The sequence below is a fragment of the Perna viridis genome, chromosome 5 (assembly GCF_037379345.1).
Source record: "Perna viridis isolate PV_CMFRI_1.1 ecotype Kerala chromosome 5, ASM3737934v1, whole genome shotgun sequence".
NCBI classification, from domain to species: domain Eukaryota; kingdom Metazoa; phylum Mollusca; class Bivalvia; order Mytilida; family Mytilidae; genus Perna; species Perna viridis.
This window is the reverse complement of record NC_142449.1, coordinates 13,957,258-13,978,208: the sequence shown is the minus strand read 5'-3', so window position 1 is coordinate 13,978,208 and position 20,951 is coordinate 13,957,258. Positions and strand designations below refer to the sequence as shown.

The 20,951-nt window shown below is 33.9% G+C and overlaps 1 protein-coding gene across 1 annotated transcript; it reads left to right on the top strand.

Annotated features, from left to right (window-relative positions):
* Nucleotides 1-642: 642 nt before the first annotated feature.
* LOC148616134 (uncharacterized) lies at nucleotides 643-20,718 on the top strand. The gene is made up of 15 exons (XM_088582844.1): nucleotides 643-786; nucleotides 2,192-3,039; nucleotides 3,482-4,107; nucleotides 4,611-4,764; nucleotides 5,291-6,118; nucleotides 6,304-6,479; nucleotides 9,600-9,756; nucleotides 11,912-12,028; nucleotides 12,512-12,627; nucleotides 12,963-13,121; nucleotides 14,047-14,250; nucleotides 15,478-15,575; nucleotides 16,140-16,311; nucleotides 16,669-16,814; nucleotides 17,142-20,718. The coding sequence occupies exons 2-15, from the start codon at nucleotides 2,211-2,213 to the stop codon at nucleotides 18,340-18,342; spliced, it is 4,983 nt and encodes a 1,660-aa protein (XP_088438970.1). The 5' UTR covers nucleotides 643-786; nucleotides 2,192-2,210; the 3' UTR covers nucleotides 18,343-20,718.
* Nucleotides 20,719-20,951: the final 233 nt, after the last annotated feature.

Below are 20,951 nucleotides of genomic sequence, written 5' to 3'. Positions count from 1 at the left end.
TAACGAAGATTTTATCAAAAACGTTTATTGCCCCATCTGTCAAGTAGGTGCTATTGCTATTGATTTTTACAGGTTAATGTGTCATGTGTGTCACAAATTGTATTTGTGAATTATTATTTCTTTCAGATAAATAAATATATTTGTTATTATATGGACTCAGCAGTTATATGGCCATTATATGATAATTGTGGACTTGATTTACTGCGACATACACATCAAATATAGTTTCAAGGAGTGGTACAGGTTGCCAGATCTACGACATTCAATAACGGGCAACACGGTGTCATCAAAACAACAAAATAATTCTCTGAATAGGCCTAATAGTTTTTTTTTCAATGACAAATATACCACCTGCCAAAACGAATTTTAACACTTGACACATTAGCAACACATATTTTTTTTTTCAATTACAGAGACTTGATATATAGGATAGTTTTCAAAATATCATGCCAATGAAAGTAAAAAGCCCTTTTCTCGATTATTAACTCATTATAGGAAATCTCAGGAAAAAAAATGAAGATAGGACGGGTACTTTTTTAAAAAAAAGTATTCCATTCTATATAGAAATTCGAGATTTTTTTTAGGTTAAAATATTTAACTTCCTTGTAATAAATATTATGTAACAGATAGAAACCATTTCTTTTAATTTAATGTAGTAATATTCAGGGGATCATATTCACAAACTTTATCACTTGTGTTGTCATCTTCCGTATGTGTGTGTCATTGATTTTCGTAGTCACCAGGAAGATTATGGTGAAAGTTTATATTCAAACAAATGAATGACAAGTAAGTTTTATTTGTGTCATCTTTCTTCTTAAAAAGTAATGTAGTTCTATGAGTTTTAGTGAATATATTCAAAATTCATCTAGTTTCCAAACAGTTGAGCAATTTCTACGCGTTTTTCATCGGCAAGTTTAACATATTTAATTCAAAATACTTCTCTCAATCAATCTCAGTTTGTGGGCATTCATGGACCGGTTAATATTTACAGGGGTTGCGACTGGTGCACTTCATATGATCATTAAAAAAAAATGTCCTATCTAATTATTACGATGACAAAAAAGTTCATGTCCTATGGCGGTTGTGCAATAAAAAAGTGTATGTCCTTTCTATTATATTAGAAATTAGACATGCTTTACAGTATGGTTATAATACAGTATTATTATTTGTAAGATAAATAAGTAGTTTTAAATCAAAATTTTAGATAAATATATAACCAATATATGTTATCAATGTTTGATGGGAAATAGGTCATAAAAAAGAATGTACACCAAATTGATGTCCAGTGTTATGTGAATGTTGAACACGTTCATATCACGTAATAAAAAAATCACTGAAAAAGCCCTAATCGTCGGAAGCTATCATTCTTTTATTCTTTTATTTTTTATAGAGCACACAACTTGACTCAATATGTTATTAAGACAATATGATATTCGGTTATCATTGTGATACGTAAATGATGTACATCAACATTTATGCTGGTCGGTGTGTGGCCTGAATAGAAAGAAAAAGATAGGGCATTAACGATACATTGAGTGATATCCTCACGTCATGATGAAAAAGGGGGTGGCAAAATGTTCAAAAAATCGAAAACTACATTTTGGATTTTGCTGAATATGGAACTGAGCCCGTATTTTATGGTATTAAACAACTGCCAAGTTTAAAAAAATCAATGACCCGTTCACAAGTTATTATCTGGAAACCACAAATAAATAATCAAAACCTCCTTAAACTTTTTTTGTTGAACACAAAACAGTGACATATGAACCAGGAAGATGTGAAGGATGAAGTTTTTTTTTTCAAATTTTACTTTTTGACATTCTATACATTCATATCATTTCGCTCGTCATGTAGCACACACTATGTTCTTATTGGCTGTCTTATGATGAAGAACTTCACTCACAGCATATAACTTGTTACCAATTTTAAAGTACTAAAATGATCGCATTGTATAAGACATTTAAACAAATGCCTGTTTTGAACAGCTACCATACAATTTTCATTCAAATGTTGAACATTGGTTTTTCATTTTCATATATTATTTCACAATCCGCTGGATTAAAAGGCTTAATTATTGTTAAATCAATGGCATCTAGAAGTTTAATGTATTTTTACGCGTTTTCGACCGACGAAAATTGTCTTGCGTGTGTTTGTTATTTATTTATTCTATAGTTAATTTTTTCAATTTTAGAATACTGGTTTGTTGAAATATGGCTTCCGGCAAGGTAGACAACGTATACCCCGTTTTACACGACGATTATTCACAAGCTGACGTTATAGTTGTCCATTGCGATAACAAACAATGTCAACCTAATTTGAAACGACTGACTCGAGAATTGAAATTAAGGAAATTGACTTCATTAAGTTTTGCCATCAACCCAACAGGGCCAGAGTTACTAGACGTTGTCAAAGTTGCACGCGCTGATGTTGTTTATCTTTTGCACGTCTGCAATGTTTCTAAACGGAAATTAAATGAAATATTGAAACTCCAACAAAACAGAGAACATTTCAATAGAACAAACACTTTAGTATACGTTGCCGGCAAATTAGATCTGAAACCAGTTTTTAAAGAATTTACCAGCACTACCGTTGGGAATTTACTCGACATTCAAAAGTTAGCAGGAAATGTACTGGATGTGAAAAATCAAAGGGATATCCAATCTCAAACTGCGAACGAAGCCGGCTCAAATATAAATGGGCAAAGTGCGACAATTAGACGAAGCCTACCCGTTGTATCTGAATTAAGCGAGCCGAATGCTAGATCCAAAAGCGAAATACTTTTGCCCACATTGCCAAATTTCCACTTTCAAGACAGACCGAAAAGCGAATGTAATAGACAGTTTTATTCGTTGCCTAGAAAAAGAACTGATCGCTATACATTTCGATTCAATAACAATCAGAATGATATGCAAGGTTGTGTAGAAACACTCCTGACTAGTCGTCAAGTCTACGATGACAATGAATGTTTCATTAGTTCCGCGGATGACGAAGAGGAGCACTACGGTACCTTCGTTAAGCGATCTTCCATTCAATCAGCGGGTAAGTACTTATATGGAAAACTCGTAAACTGAAATTTGTTTTCGGTTTGGGTTCAATACATCACATGATTTGATCAAGATGAACCCTTCCTGTTTAATATTAAACTAATTTTTATAAATATTTTTTAATTCACAATGTTTATCAATATTATGCAGTTTTATTTAATGCTAAGGTTTCAGAATGGCATAAAATACACTACAATCCAAGTGTTTTTCTTTTCTCTTAAAGTCACGACTCCTGAAAAATTATACACAAGTAACTGTTGTCACGCAACCCTCGGCATATGGACAAAGAAATCACGTGTTTCTATCTGTATTGGAAATACTAGATCTCTCTACATTCTTTTGTGGCTCACACAAATATCCTACTTCCTGTTATAAATCTTTAAAATAAATAATTTATTTTCACCATACCAGGTTTATTTGTTACATTAACTTTCCAGCAAACCTGTCTATGGAAGAGAAAATTGGTCAGTATACACAAAATCCTTGTAATGAACAATACCAGAAAGACTTGGTAGTTCATATCATTCCGGAATTACAACGAGCTCATGACGTACGGACTCTGTCTGAATGGCTAGCTTTTGATCAAAGCAGGATTAAAGACAAAATTCTACAAGAGCTTGAGATGTTGATAATGCAAATGACACTTAGTACGACGGATGTAACCGACTTAATTCATGTTGTTGAAAATGTGATGCGGTGTTGTTTGGGAACAGTGATGGGGACAGATGACATATTTACTCCATTACAAGTGCTCACTGAATGTATGGTAGTGATGTATGTTTTGAATTCGGGGACATCAAATTCTGAACTTTATATTCAGACAGCGAGGATTTTTACGCGAGTCCACACTGAACTGGGTACTCTTAGTACTTTAAGTACTAATATGGCATCAAAACAAATCAAAACACTTCTCCATCTTATTGAGCAGTTCAGTCATAAACAGTTCAAAAGAAATCGTTTAGATTCACTGTTATCGGAACCAGATCAGGAAAACATACTCACCAATCTATCTGGTTATGAGTTCCACGAGCAGTTTGTCTCAGTGTATCTCCTGGTTAACATGGTAAATATTGTAACGCTAATTTATACAACAGTGCTTACTCTGTATTATTGTGTACAGTATACAGTTGCTGTACAAGGGAAAGGTATAAAATGAAGGAAACAAAAAATGTTGTTATTCAGCTACATCAAACCCTATCAACAACGCATTTAAATCTTGTGGTTTCTCCTTAAAATGTGCAATTCCTTGTCATAAAGAGATAAACCATGACTGACTGGAATCTTTTAACACATCGTCATATTGTTTCCTTTTGGTCGTAAGACTTAATGGGTACTTGTTAAAAAATTGCACCTCAATAAAAAAAAACAAAAACAAAACAAAGAATAACCACCTAGTTTTGTCCCTCCTTAAGTTTCACTATTTTCTGACATATAAATTTATACATGTACATGTAAAACTGCCGACGAAAATACGAACTGTTTTGTACTACTGTATGTGGTCCTTGTGCCACGTTTGACAAGTAAAAGTAAGAACTGAAGATAACAAACTCCTGTTATATAATTCAGGTGCTTCACATCCCTTCAACAAAAACAGCCGAGGTGTTGTTGCTCCTTGTAAAGCTGATGTACGATTCCTTATCAAAAAGAGACAAAACCAGGACTGACTTGTACTATGTTCTGTACACAGTTAACAGAGGAATAGCTTTCAGAATAAATAAAGGTATATATATATATGCATTTTATATGTGTGAGTTTGAAAATTCAAATAAAACAGCCTATAAAAGAACGGTGAACAAACGTTCATAGCAAGAAAGACATATTAAAACATTCACGTAGCGACAAAACGTGTATACTCAACCTGTTACTTCATATATACTAAGTAAAGAATTTGGTTTGACCTATGTTCTATTTTTTGTGATATAGTAACAGTGGCGGTTCAAGACTGATGATCTCGGGGGTTGGAGCCTCCTTATTGTTAAAAAAAAATTGTTTATTTGAAACTTTAGGCTGAAATAGGCAAATGACAGCCTGCCACTATTAACAATTTATAGAAATGACCCCTATTTCATTAAATTAATTTTTGAATCCGCCTTCCCCTTGAACTATTACACGACTGACTTTAAGATAGAAAAACTAAGCAGGAATACTAGCATACTGATCTTTATCTTGATATAAAAACGTACGCTTGGATACAATTATTTTTAGCAGTATTTACAACACTATTTAATCAGAGCAGTTTCTTTTAGGACCGGATGTATACAACATTGAAGAGTGGCATTCCTTTCGAGACAAAATGCTGACCTGTTTGAAGATATACATCACGAGCAGTCGCCTAGATTGTCAGTGGCGAGTATCCTTATTAGACCATTTGCACCCGCTTCTTTTTTCTGCAGACAAAGAAATTGTCAAAACAATAGTAAAAATTTTTGAAAAGACAAGTCACAAACGTGATAAACATGGGTATTTGGATCGCGTCGTCCTAAAGCATGTAGAGCATTGTTTGATACCCGTAAATCTGAAGATATTTCCTGGACAGATGAAGACTTTGGATAGATCAAAACATTGTCCACGTTGGTTGAAAATTCCTGGGAAAATGTGGCATAATATGGATGTATCATTGCATTTGCTGTTACCAACAAAATCCTGTTTCTGTTCTTCATCCTTGGATGAATACCGTTTTGGAGCGGATAAAGTGAAGTCAAAAAAGTACATGAACACATTAGAAGTCATGAGACTACTCCAATTTAAAGAAAAACACTCAAACTTGGTGAAACTGATAGCCTTCCAATACCGTCCTATTCCGGTGTTTTACCTCACAGAAAACCACAAAAATCTACACAGTTTCCTGTTAGAAACGGGCCAGTTTCATAAATGGTTGTCATGGGAACGGCTATGTAGGATGTCCATTAATGTTATTGATGCTACACAATTCCTACATAGTAAAGGATTCGTACACCGAAACTTAACAACGTTTAGTTTCTGTATAAACGCACAGAAAACCGTCATGTTACAAGACTTCAGCCTGACCAAAAGCTTACCTCAACAAGAGAATACACAGAAGAGTTTCATTAACGGTACTTATGAGTTACACTTTATACGAGTATTTAAATTCATCTTTCATTTGAAAAATAAGAAAATCAGAATCACAAAAAAAGGAGGACGATTATTCTTATTTTGTATAAGATACTCGCGCTTCTGCTGAGCTTCATTGATTCTTTTTTTTCTAAGTTAGTTGTTAATTTATTTAATTTTGATATAGATGTAAGCGAAGAAGAAATTCCCCTGCATTACTCGGCACCAGAGTCTATACTAGATGATAGGTTTGACTACAAGACAGATACATGGATGCTAGGACTAGTGATACATGGCATATTTACCCATGGTGCATTTCCTTACACTCCATCTGGATTTCATTTGGAAAAAGTCTTGGAATATGTATGTTTATGTTTAAACTTTATTTTGTGTATTTAAACTAATATCCCATCGAAAGCCCATTGAACTCATCGTAAAAGACAAATAAAAAATAAGCTTTGGGTAATAACGCGTGTCTGTTACAATGCAAAAGATTGATTGATTGATTGTTGGGGTTAAACGCCCGAGCAGCAATATTTCAGCGATATTCAGGCGATGTACATGAAGTAGATGATAAAATGAACATGAAATGATGATGAAATGAAAAATGGGATGGGACAAAAGGATAATGAGGTCGACAAATTTTGATTGCCACTGGAAATAGGGAGAGGTGGGTAGGGTCGGGAAATTTAGCCTCCTGTGGCGGAGCCCTAATACCACAGTAGGGTTCTTTAACGTGCGAGGAACGTGGCATCTTTCCCAACGGTGCACCACTATGGTTTGCGGTCGGGTTTTCCGTATTATAGACTGACAATCCCAGCATGTAACACGCCAGGGGTACCCCATTCCACCACCTGGGGCACACATCTCATTTGCTCTGTGGGCAGAGCGCCTAGCCCCCGGCTAGGTTTTTGAGCTCTATTTAGTCGCCTTTCACGACAAGCTTAGCGCTGCTGCAGGCCTATTCTCTTGACACCCGGACCTGCACGGGGCTACTACTATGCACAAGTATCGCAGTATAACGCGAGAATATATTTTTTTAGTTGGTCTTCGAAAATGAGCTCAATAGGCTTTGGAATCATTCATATAGTTGATATTTTTTTTGTTTTTTTTTTGTTTCAGTTGTCCATGTTTTCGGATTTTTTTCAATGACGACATGATGTGACCTTGACTTAAGTAACAGCGGTTTTCTTTGGAAATATTTTTGATACGTGTATTAGTTCCGACTCTCTTTACATTAAATCGTGACCTCTTTAATTACTTCTTTGTAAAAAAATATATCCGAATTTAATGCAATTGTTGACTTAAACAGTAACGGTGCTAAAATATAGTTTGTATACATCACCTCTACAATTCAAAGAAGTTGGTTTTGTAAGGGCAAAAATTGGCCTAAAAAATAAAGTCTACATGAAAAAAAATTTTGTTGTTTCTCCAGCTCTTTAATGTGTTTATAGTTGATTTGGTTGGTTTATGGTAACAATTTGAACACATATTATCATATATACCCTTCAAACTTGGCTGAGATTGAAAAAAAAATCTGTTAAAAAGGCTAGAAAACGCCAAATTTTGTTCATTTTTCACTCTTTTAACAATGGCCACGTGTGTTGACTCTCGTGTTTCATATATTTTGTGTATAATTGTCAGTTACAACTCGTGTAAAAATATCTTGAGTCAACAGATGTGTGGCCACTTCAGTTTAACACAAAAACCATCTTAAAAATTGCAGAAATGTTAGAAGTTAAAGGTTTTTGTAAAAGTTGCATAACTTCACAAAGGCGTTGCGCACGCTATTGCGGCTGAGTTGAAAAAAAAAACCATACCTATCTAAACTATAAATGACTATTGTTTATAATCAAAACTGATTAAGTGAAAGCTGTATACTGTTGGAATCAGGACAAATAATAAGTTCTGAACATTTATCACAAATGCTACTTCTGGTTCTTTATAATCAATTAAACTTTCCGAAAACCCGTAAAAACGTCAGAATTCCGTATGTCAGATGTAACACAGTGTAGGTTCAAAAAAGCTAAAATAGTGAATTGCGCTATTGCAGAGGGTACGAAATTCGCCAAATTTTGCATGGACGAATAATTTCATACGTTCTTTTTGAGATAATTATAGAAATTGCGCTGATTTTAGGCAAAAAAAATATTCAATGCAAAATTGAAAGTGTTGGTAAATGGTCAGATTTCTAAAAGTGTTCAGTAATCAAATTCTGTTATTAATGTAAGAACTTATTTACACAATATTCTTTTCCGATTCATGTTTTCTAAAAATGTACATACTTTCAACAATTCTACGTCGGCATTTGATCAAATTTTCAGTACAAACAAAAAAGTTAAGTCTTTTTGGAAATGTCTGGCGAAATGTCAGATGTCAATATTTTCCGGGTCCGTTGAGAAAGTGTCATGCTCCAACGCAATTCTACAATCAAATGGCAATTTCTTCTATGAAATAATGATACTTTGTAAGTGTACATTCACTTTGGAATACACATATTTCATTTTTTATGGTTTAAACTGTTTAAAACGGATAAAATTCGAACAAAACAAATGTTTAGCGATTTGTCGAACTTTCACTTTTTGAACGTTTTGGATGTTTTCCGTCGATCGGGAAATGGTGAAATAAGACGGAAATAATTTCCGTTTAGATAACAAGAACTAGACACTTATACTCGTCTCTGCAATTACAAGTAAGGAACATGCAACTGAAAGAGACAAAAAAATCGAAATCAAAGGGATATGAAAAGACTAAGAGTATCTGTATTTTGTGTTATTAACAAAAGAAAGAATAAACCAAAAAAAAAAAAAAAAAAAAGAGAATAGAATAATTTTTTATAGTTAAGGAGTTCGATCAGAGTAGAATGACTGAAACGCAAATGAGCAAATGAAAAGAAAATCAATGAGCGGCTATCTGATGGGTGTTGATGAAAGCCCGATTTTCTGATACTTAGTTGTGAAAAGTAAAAATTCTGTATATTAAAATGCACATTTTAACTTATCGCAGGAGAAAGTTGCTATGTTCCCTCTCGAGACAGAGTGCATATATGTGGCGGTTGCATTCCACGCTTCAGTGCACATGCATGTGTAAATTTAATTTACTGGTAGTACTGATAATCAAATTAATTAATCTTTTCGATTTTCTAAAAAATATTCAAGATGTTTCAATTGCTACCAATAAAAAAAAATATTGTATATTTTGCTTTACTGTACCCGTGTTTCAATATGCAAGCAAGCAAAAAAAAAAAAAACGAAGCGTCAACAAACGTCGAATTCTGATGTTACCGAATGTGCCGCAATACCGTGCGTAACGTCACTGTTATTTCTGGAATAACGTCATAAATCTCGTCAAAAACATCTTATTTTCAGTGTTTGCGACCATTTTACTGTACTACTATTAAAATCTGCTTTAATCAAATGTTCAAAAATGACCAAATTACGTGGCCAAAAGAGGTACTTACCGAACTTTCTCCTTTAAATGCAGGTTGTGTTTCAAGACCTGAAGCCGACACAATGGCCATGTATACCGGAAGAGATATTTGCTGCGATTATCGCTTGCATGCACACAAATCCTGAAGACAGAGGGGATTTGTGGATTTTTAGAAAGCGGGTGGAAATTTTTATCAAAGATTGTGGAATGGGTATGATTGTAGAAGTTTTACGCATTACATAGTTTAGTGCTGATTATTCGCAACACCTTAAATAGCCTTTAGAAAAAAATAGCTTCGAATGCACATTCAAGTAGTGTAAAATGAGAGTGCCCCCTTAATTGTTTTAGGGGATTACCTCAATGTAATGTAATTAACACATTATGATGTCATCACACATAATAAAGTATAGGTGTTAACTCAATTACCATTGCCAATGAGAGACAACTTATTAACAACTACTTGACAAAAAATGCGGAGTCGTAATTGAATGACAATTAAGCAGTAAACTCAATCTCTAACCTGACGTGGGATTCTGTACGACTCGGTTTATTCTCTTTCTTGACAGGGACCGTTCAAGTACTGCAGTGCCAACACGTCAGCCTCGTTGTGTTCATTCACGTCGTTAGGTGATAAATTACTTAGAGATCTGTGAGGAGTGTTATAACTAGGAACTATTATTTTTTGTAAAATATAAAATGTAAAATATCGATGCGTTCTTTTCCTGGTGAAGTATCGGAAAAGTTTATTTCGAATGGTCTGAATTACGCGTTCAGCGTAATTTGCTTTCTCCTCGTTCTGGTGACAAAGTGGCGTACACTGTATTCCCGAAACAATCGATGTAGCAATTAATTTCAACATGAAACACCAGTCTTAATCCGTGCAAACTTTTTCCGGGTAGTGTTTGTGCCCTTTGAATGATTTTCTCGGAAAGCCTTTTCTACATCCACTTGCAGCTTCCATCCAAAGGTATCGACTCAAAACGTTAACACATACAAGTGTAAACTTGTACCCCGAATTTGAAGTGGAAGTATACATGTATTACCATGGCCAACTTCCATTAAATCGGCGTCCCATAAGTTTCCAATACCCGTGGTATGCACGCGTAATCTTTTGAGAGAACGACGATGTGTTTTAATTGCAAAGAATAATTATCTTGTGCATTTAACCATCGTCGAATTTTGTGATAACCAACTTTTTTTCCAGTAGCATTCACAACTTGGTACAATTCACTGGCCGAAGAAAACGCGCAAGGACTTTCAACATTGTAATAAGATAGCAAATCGTTTAACCTTTCTCCTTGCATGCTGACTTATGGAAATGTCCTTTAACCATTGAATCATATTTTCCTTTTAAAAAAAATATCTATGTTTAAAACACCCTCAAAGTATTCTCTGATAACCCCCCTTTTTTCAATACATTGCCAAAAGCTTGAGGTGCCTCTAATTGACAATGCCAATACCTATACCTTATTAAGTGTAAATATGTCATAACATAACGGATCCCCTAAAAAAATTGGGGACTATACAGGTATTTTCAATTTTCATTGATAATTTTGGTGTAATGATATAACTTGAAAGACCTGAGTCAGAGGCGGATCCAGGATTTTATATGGGGGGAGAGGGGGGGGAGGGGGCGCACAGTTAAAATTTTGCCGTGCGGAGCGTGAGGAAAATTTTTTCAGGTTATTTTTTTTTTCAAATATTCTTCTAGAGTTTGTGTAATGTAGATATCTTTTGTGGTAAAATTAGCGAGAAATTAATGTTTAAACCTAAAACCGCCTAAATCTACCCATGACAAACAATGCTTTGCAAATTTTTTTTGGAGGGCGAGGGGGTGGGGGGCGCACGCCCGCCACGCCCCGCCTGAATTCGCCCCTGTGAATAACTTATTCTCAGGTGTGAATTGACGAATAGATAGTTGTGTTCCATTTGGTTACATGTATTCAACTCGGTCGTATTTTAATTTTTTTTACAATTTTATTAAAAAAAACCAGGTTATGTTTTCTTTTGTTTATTTCTGGAGTAGGTGAAAGAATGTACCTTAACAGCACCTCAATCCCCTCAAAACCCTAAAAAAAATTAGGGGAGAACTCTCATTTTATACTACTCAATTACCCACCTACAACTCTCGTAGACAAAGGTAAACCGTTCAACGATTCATAAAAAAACATTTAAAAAATCCTAAAAAAACCTAAATGCTCACAATATACTCTTTTCACGGCTACTGTGAAACTGGTAGTAATGCATTTAAAGTTAAAAATTATAAGTTTAATTTTGAAAAAAAAAGGTTTTTCACGCACTTCGAGTTAAGGAAAGTCGAACATATTATTCGGGTTATCTCAACTGGTGTCCCACTGTATATCTAGATCGACCCAAGCGGTTATCGACCCTGTCTGAAGAGGACACAATGTACCCACCACCAGTTCACGACGAACCAGAGAGAACGCTTCCTGAATTATTCGTAAGACTGAAGCAAGAACTAGGTAAGAGTTGTCAACATGATGGGTTATGTTCTCTCTTAAAATATACACACTCTCATCAAATAGTTTAATAATGGTAAGCCAACTGTTTAAAGACTTTCTACTGCGAATTCGTTAATATATTTTTTTCGCGTAATTAAAATATTACGCATAATTGCTACTAATGAAAGCAAAACGTATGTCATAGTATTTCGTATATAAATGAAGAAGGAAAACGGAAGACGTCTATGTTGATGTACTAGCACATGTATTTTTCTGTTTGTGTGTCATCCCTACATATTTAAATATGTAAGAATCTGCTAAGCTATTATTACGGTTCCGGTGTTGAATTTCTTAATATGTAGTTTAACAGAAAAGGGAAACAAATTAGAATCAAAAACAAAATGTTTTAAATCTTTCTAGTTCAGGCTTCCTCACGATGCAGATCCTGAGGAATTTATCTGATAAAAGAGTAAAGTAAATGATTTTCAATTTTATTGCATTTAGATCCAAAACATAGTTACTATAACATGAGATGCAGTACAATACGACCTACTGTTAGTCGCATCACAAAGTCAGAAGTAACAGACAAACACGAACCAAGAAGATACAATGATGAATATGTATGTTTGTATTAAAAACTGGAAATCTTACCCCAACCCAAAATGGATGTTTAAAACAGGTTCATAGTAAATATGATTTCAGGGGAAAACAAAAAAAACAAAAACAAAAACAAAAACAAAACAAAACAAAACAAAACAAAACAAAACAAAACAAAACAAACAAACAAACAAACAGACGATAAGTGATTATAAGACATGGCTAACCCGTTTTGTGAGAATATGTGTTTTCAATTTATAAATATCTTGATCGAAACTGGCAATTAGTAGTGACGATTTTTTAAAATTCTTATTGATGTCTTGGTTGACTCGTCACGCATCACATGATTATATTACAGAGCATGAGTTTAAGTGTAGAAGAGATTGTTTCTAAGTCATTTGTTGAAGAAGAATTACCACAGTTGACTTCTTACATTTGTACAAGAACACTGAAAATGAACGCAGTTCCGTCAAAACTAAGAAGGTATATCAGTACAATGGACCATGAATATGTACTAGTGAGTAACTAAATTAAATTAAATAAAAACTAATAAGAGAAAATTCATGCTGCAATACCTTAATAAGGTCAATGCTTAATAGTAAGTAGATTGCACATATGCGACTAAATTATCTTACTAGTCACCTGAAAGCCCCAAAACATATGAACTTATAAATATTACACTAAGCATCACTTAAAACTGCAAAATAACACTAAAGAGAACTTGAAATTTTGTGCATATTCCTCTTTCACCCTGAAATTGAATCTTATAAATCATTTCCCAGTACTATTGGCAAGTGAGCTCTACCGAATGGTAACTTCACGTTTATCACCACGGAGAAATGACTGTTGATGGAGCAAGTTAAGGATCATGGATACATTTTGAATCTGTTTCGACAATTTCAACAAAAATGTAACTTTTTCAAACAAATGCTATCAATATGTTTGTTACAATAATTACCATTGACTAATGATAAGTCACGTAAGTTTAAAAATCCATTTTTCAGAAAATTTCACCCTATCTATTCTAAAAAAAGTTATTACACACTTAGAATAAATAACGAACAATACGATATATTCAATGCCATAGGTCAACAATAGTGTTTTTAACCAAAGAAAAATATATAAGAAAATCCAAATTGTGGTATGATGGGTCTATCAACATATCTCATTTATCTACCGAGATGCAAATGATAAAGCGGAATTCTATACTTTTAAAAGTCTTCATCATTTCAATGGAAATTCAAGTCATTAAAATATCTTAGTACTTCCTTGTCCATATTAATAGTGTTTTCTTTCTAAAAACCTTAAAACTCGATATTTTTGTATATTGTATAATGCATTTATGTCATGTTTACTACCTATTAAAATACTATAGGTCATGGGAAATATCGGCTTAAATGGTAAACATACAATGTAATTGATAGTTTTAAAACTTTCCACAGCATTACAAATGTAGACCAGGTCAGAACCTGCTCGATTTGGTATTGTGTCATCATTTTGGAGCACTGGGATTAGAATCAACCGAGATATATTATCTAGGATTAATATACAACCTTGTTAAGTTTGTCAATCGGATGCACGAACATCACTGGCTCCTCAGAGATATATGTGGCTGCTCTGTCTATGTTGAAGATGGAAGTCTGCGTGTAGGTATAATCGATGACACGATGAGTCATTTTACTTTGATGTGAATCCATAAAAAGTACATACCTATCTATTTTCACATTAAAGTGAGTTTATAAAGTATCAAGGTTAGTGGAAGGCAATAACGTATCAACAAATTTACAAAAGAAGGGCATAAATTCTCCCCATGAAATATGTGAAAAAAAATATGTATCATCTTCACTTATGTCAATTAGACAGTACTATATAATGAAATGAAATAAAACGCACTCGCTGACCTATTCCTTCACTCTTGTCTTATGAGGCTGACTTGATAGGTGATCTTATCCAAAGGAAGGACCATCGTTAAGCCAGAGCCTTTGATCCCAGATTCCGCTATATAGCTGACGCATTATCGTTAAACAATCCTAGTTACATCGCATCAATCCCAAAGAACTCGAGATAAAGGACACCCGATATCCACTTTGACGTCCGCCTCATATCTTGACCTACACATAGAGATCGATGGTAAAGGAAAACTATTATGGAGTTTTTATATCACAACTCGTACATTATGCAGAGCTTACCGTAACTACGCAGACATTTTGTTAAAGGTCTATGGTAAAGGAAAACTATTGACCAAACTATACAAACACAAAGACTTTTCATTCAGTATCGTCAACTTTTCATCTGTGGCAACATCCCATCAGCAACTGCGTATAGTTTTCACATCTCAACTCATACGTCATGCCAGAGCTTGCCGCTACTATGCAGACTTTTTGTATCCCGCTAAACTTCTTACGATTAAGCTTCTGGGTCGTCATCATGAACCCGTGGTAAAAAATGATCAAACGGAGTTTCCGTGCTTTGTTTGTTAAACCATGTGTACCATCAGGACCGATTTGTATAACGAGTCATAGTTTTCCTTACCTCTTTCATCTACCCCGAAACTGATTTTTTTAGCAGTTCGGCGGGTGTTTCCAGAAATCAGAGGAAGCTTACCCTACCGGTGCATCTGGTCCATGTTCCCAGTTTTAGTAGAGTCCGGGTTGCTTTTACTGTTGTTGCTTTGTACGTATAATTTTGGTTATTTTTGTGTGTCTGCTTTCCATGTCTGGTCTTTGTTCTTGGAATACATTTTTTTTCCGCTGGAATCTTGGTTCCCTTGATTGCTCCTTTACAAAAGTACTACTGGTATTTATTTTTTTTTATTAAAATAAATTCATTATTTTTTCCGCAAATTTGATCAATTATTGATGGTATTTCTGTAGATATACATGCCCAGAGTTGGCAGGCTTAAACGCCTGGTCACACGACAGAATGTAGATGATTTTGTGAAAGACGACATTCTGGATGACAGAACAAGATGGTAGGTACCCAGCACACAAGTGGGAATTGTACTGAAAACAAAATACATTTCCATTAAAAACCGCATATGATCACATGAGTATGTCAGTTCTCTTGCATATGGTTTCTTTTTCTATTAAATTCCTGACTCAGGCTAAAGAGAGGAACCCGTCCAACAGTACTATTCTGTACCGTATATTGGAAACCTCGACAGGAATTTTGGTACTAAATTTCGAAAGATCATTCATGTAATACTGGTAAACAGTTTATGACACATTCAAACGTTCACAAGAGGTTATGGAAATTAATAGTTACATTATCTTTTGATACCTTCGTAACAATGTGAAATCAAGGGCAGACCACAGGCTCTTGTGTTATGATTTGAGGACCGTTGGGCAATGACAATCCCGCTATACACAAAAGCCAGTGGGCAGACTAACGAAGAGCAACAGCCAAAAACTGCAGCAAAATATACAAATGTACTACAAAAGAAACAATAATAGCATACACAAAAGAATTAAGTAATACAAAGACAACCATAAATGAACAACCTGGAAAATAGATTTTGCTTTATGTGATTTTATAGGCTGCCTGTGGAAGTTTTACAGAATGGTCTCTATTCAAAACAAAGTGATATTTACATGTTAGGGATGACCATTTGGGAAGTCTACACAGCCTTAGATCTTGGTAATAGTAATGGGGGTTCTGACCATAGTCTGCTGGAAGGAAAACCATTTTCAACAATACCAAAATCTGAGGTAGGTAAATAATTTACCGGTACATAAACTATCACAAATGACCATTGCAACTAGTAAAACCATGGACTTAATTTTTAACTTCTCTGTGACTGCATTATTTTCTTCAGAGGATGCTTATAAAAAACCTATTATTTGATGTTTTTTGCCTACAGTAACTAAAGCCCAGATAAAATATCTTTTTTTCATATCAAATGACAATTGTTCTCTTCATAAAGTTAAACCTATTATAAATTGGGAAATATATACTTAACAAGTAAAATATGCCAGTTACAAATTTAAACACACTAGACATGCATTTATCCTGGCATTTAAATGTTACAACTACTGGTAAAAAGTATCATTTCAATATTTGTACAGCTGCTGAATGAACTGTATTCTGGTGTGGTCCCAAGACTACCTAGATCATGTCCATTATGGTTGTATAATTTGTTGACAAGCTGTTGGAATAGGAACAGAATCTTTCGACCTACAGCTCAACAATTGTTGACAGAGATTAAGTCAATGTAAGCTAGTAGTGATGCTCTTTAAGCCATGTCACATATTACTAATGGAAAGTTTATCAATTAAAAACATTTCATGATGTTTGATATCCTTTGTGCATTTAGAATAAGAAAGGCTGAACACTTTTTACCCAGAAACTGTAAAAATGACTTTTTGAAAGTTGCTCAGTGTAAGTAGTACTTGAAGCTTTCCTTTAAACTGACAGAAGCTTGGCTTCATGTTTACTGTGATGTAAAAAATGTATATGATAATGTCATTTGTTCAAAGTATAAGTACATCTCTTCGATGGTATAGCACTACAACACTGTAAAAAGTAAACTTAATTACAGGATCCAAGTACATCCAAGAAAGGACCTTATTGTACAAATGGTGGACTTGGAAACAAGACAGAGACATATTTCTGAAAGGAGTGTGACAACCATGCTGTCTGATACAACCTTAGATAATTCTATGGACAACATGCTAGAGGAGAATCCATACTTATTACCAGTCTTAGGCTCTAGCCAAACCTCAATTCATACGGAAGACACTACTCATTCAAAACAATCCAGAAGAACACCTCCACCGAATCAAAGGCATTGTAAAACCAGGAGAAGACCAGAAGGTCATTGTTTAGATATTTCTGATGTAAGTCCAAAATTCAGACAAAGACCTGGTCGACAAAACATCGTTGGTAAATATGAACCCTCAGGTTTCTATGAAAATGAAACAGATCCATTAAATGTGTCAAGACCAGAGACTCCAGGTTCATTAAGTCATGAAACAATACCAGAAGTCCACGAGGAAATAATAGATTCTCAAAGTCAAGGGACTCAGTCTATTCAAATCAAAATATCTCCTCCAGAAATTGACAAACAAAAGATTGTAAGAGAAGATAGCGGGGTATTTTCAGTAAACTCAGCAAGGTGTTCAAGAAGTAGTTCCTATGATCAGCAATCAATAGAAGCGAGAAGTTCACTAGGGTATCATTCTTCTGGTACTATGCAGCATGCTAGACCAGAACAAAAACTAGCCATACATATTTCTAGAGCCATGCTACATACAGGGCATCAAGACCACAATATTAACCATCAAACATCTAATCAGTCTGGTGCCATGCCAATATTGGACAAACAACGGGAACACAAGTTATACAATCAAACATTCAGTGTACCTTCAAAACCCAAAGGTTCCCTGGTCATACCTCCAATACCAGTGAGAACAAATAGCAAAAAGATCCATAACATAACCGAAGACAATCAAAATGACAGTAGATCAGATGACAAACTTTTATCTGAACCAAAACTCAATTTATACCCAAATGACAATGAACTCAATTTTCGTGAATATTGTCAATATGATGTACCCCAAAAATTAAACAAACCAACAGAAACAGATAACATTAGAACTGAAGGTTTACTTGAAAACCAACGAAGTAAGGATGACATTGATGTGGACAGTTATGAACCAAAACTCATTAGGTTTGGCAGCTGTCATATGTTTCATGGCAATCAGAGATTATCTTCACAGTTCAGACAAAGCTATGTTTAGTGAAAACAATTCAAGATGGTTATTATGATACCATAATTTGTAACTTTAACATGTCAGTATTCCATATAAATCAAGTTTATAAAATATATTTCATTTAAACAGCAGTAAAGGTACATGTTAATGGTAAAAAATGAAAAGCATTAAAAATGGCAATAGGGCTTATATGTCTCATTCTCCACTTATTTTTTATCTGAATTTTCTAAGACCATTTTGTATTTAATTTTCTACTTCCGGGTACATCAAACATGATGCATAGTTCTCAGAAGTTTCTACTTTGTGTTAATACAAAACTTATAGTAGTTAAGAAATAGTTCAGCATCCTAGTTTTATTGTCATAAATAGGCATAGTCTTTTGTTGATTAAAACGTGGTCTTTCACTTCCTATGGTTTGGAATGGGAATTTCTGGCCTATTCTTGTAAGTCCACAGGGTTTGGAATGGGAATTGCAGATACATTCTTGTGAATTCACTTGATCAACTGACAAGACTTACAAGCCCTATACTACTGACTGAGGGCATATTTGAAATTGGTATCGACATTCAATAACCTCTTATGTAACAGTATTATCTATAACTTTTCATATATAGATAAGACATTACAATATAGCACTGTTATACTTTACAGGATATAATGTTAACATATTATGAACCTTGTCCCATCGGGCAAGTTGATGAAAGTTCTACTTGCCAAAATTTAAATCTGGGTTGTCCCTTTAATAAATAATTGTAGACAAATTAATAAAATATGGATGTCCTCTAGGGAAGTATGATTTAACTTGTCTGAATGGTATATTTACTTGCCCCAGGCAATATGACAACCTTTGATGTGGTACCCTGCTTTGTTAAAATATGATATTGTTTGATTTTAGGTTCTGACTCGTGAACTGTCAAACCTGTCTTAGCAAACATCAGTATTCAGCTATAACCTGTCTTAGCAACCACCAGTATTCAGCCATAACATGTCTTAAGAGACTATGATTATAATATGTTTAACATTTATGGAGTGCATTCTATGTAAAATTATCTTTCCTCTGAGAAGTCATGTAAGACAGGTTTCACAGTATCTAAAATTTGAAAAGTATGAGCAATAATACATCATTACACATACTTCTGTTGTTCTGCTGATATTTGTATAATACATTTAGGTCAAGTGGATTAAAAATAAAAATATAGCATCTATTTTACTAATAACTATGCACTTGAAAGATCAAAATGTTAAAAATTGTAAGGGGGAAGGCTGAAGTTGATCTGTGTTTAACAGTACTATACAGTTGTGCATAATAATGTGATAAAAATCCTTTTATGATTTGTCAAGTTATCATCTGGAAATTACAAAAAGGGGAGGACAAAATGTTTTGAACAGCACAACTTAAATTAATGATTGGCATTTTGAGGAAAATTAAAATTGCTCAGTACTTTATAGCACTTAAAATTGTGCAATGTTTGACTATTACTTTGTTCTTAAGTTACCATCTCAAAACAGTGATCTTTCAAGAAAAAATTTCGGAGGAGAAAATAAATGCAATAAATAAGTGTCACAAAACGTAATATGCTGCTCTCCCTTTGGACCATTCTTCTGTTAAGAAAAACATTGATTAAATTGCTTAATTATCTCAAAATGTTTTGAGTTGTTTGGGAAAGGCAAACAATGGCATCTGAAAATCAAATTGTCACGACACTTACACAATTTACAAATAACATTTTTTTTTGGAAAATATGTAATGAAATTCTCTGAACTCTGAATTAGATGGTGCCAGTACTAATAAAAATACTTAACATGTTGAACAGCAAGATTTCAACTCATAATAAAAATGAGTGATGTCTGACAAAGTTTTTTTTATGTCCTGGCAAAATATGCAAATGTAGAAAAAAATTAAGACCATTTACAGTTTATGAAACTTGTCAAGGAAATGTTTTGTTTTTACCTGATTTTTGAGGAAAAGGTGATAAGGAAGGGACTTTTCATTTTCATTTGATTAATACCGAAACTAATTTATCAATGAAACACTTTAATAAGTGTGGGAAGGTTGGAAAATGAAGAATTTATTTTATTTGGCCTACATGGCATGATTATCAAACCTACAAAAAATGTATCATTAATACCCATTGAATGTCTATGACAGAAGGTCAATATTTTCTGAAATCAATTAAAGGTCAATGTTGCACTTGTATGTCAAGTATAATTGTTTTATTCATAGTTTTACTCCTTGTTTTTATTTGTGTTCATAAAAGTTACACAACATATATCATAATATTTACATAAAATGTAGCATTTTACAATTTACATTCATATATTTATACATACATTTACTGAAATTTCATTTTTTTTCATTCTTTTTTAAAGATGAAACAAATAAAATAATATTTTATATTGTAACTGTCTTTGAGTATGTTGTACACTTTACTAATATCAGTAAATGGTGTAGTAATAACACAGTAATAATTCCAGAGGTCAACAGGTCAAGTAGCACATTATACTTGTCACAAAAAAATAATAAGGAAAATCAGTGTCTTCTATCAACCAATTCTTCAAAATACAAGAAATATAAAGCAATTCTTTCCACCATTGCAAAAACTCAATTGAAGGCAAAATACACTGTTTATAGCCAC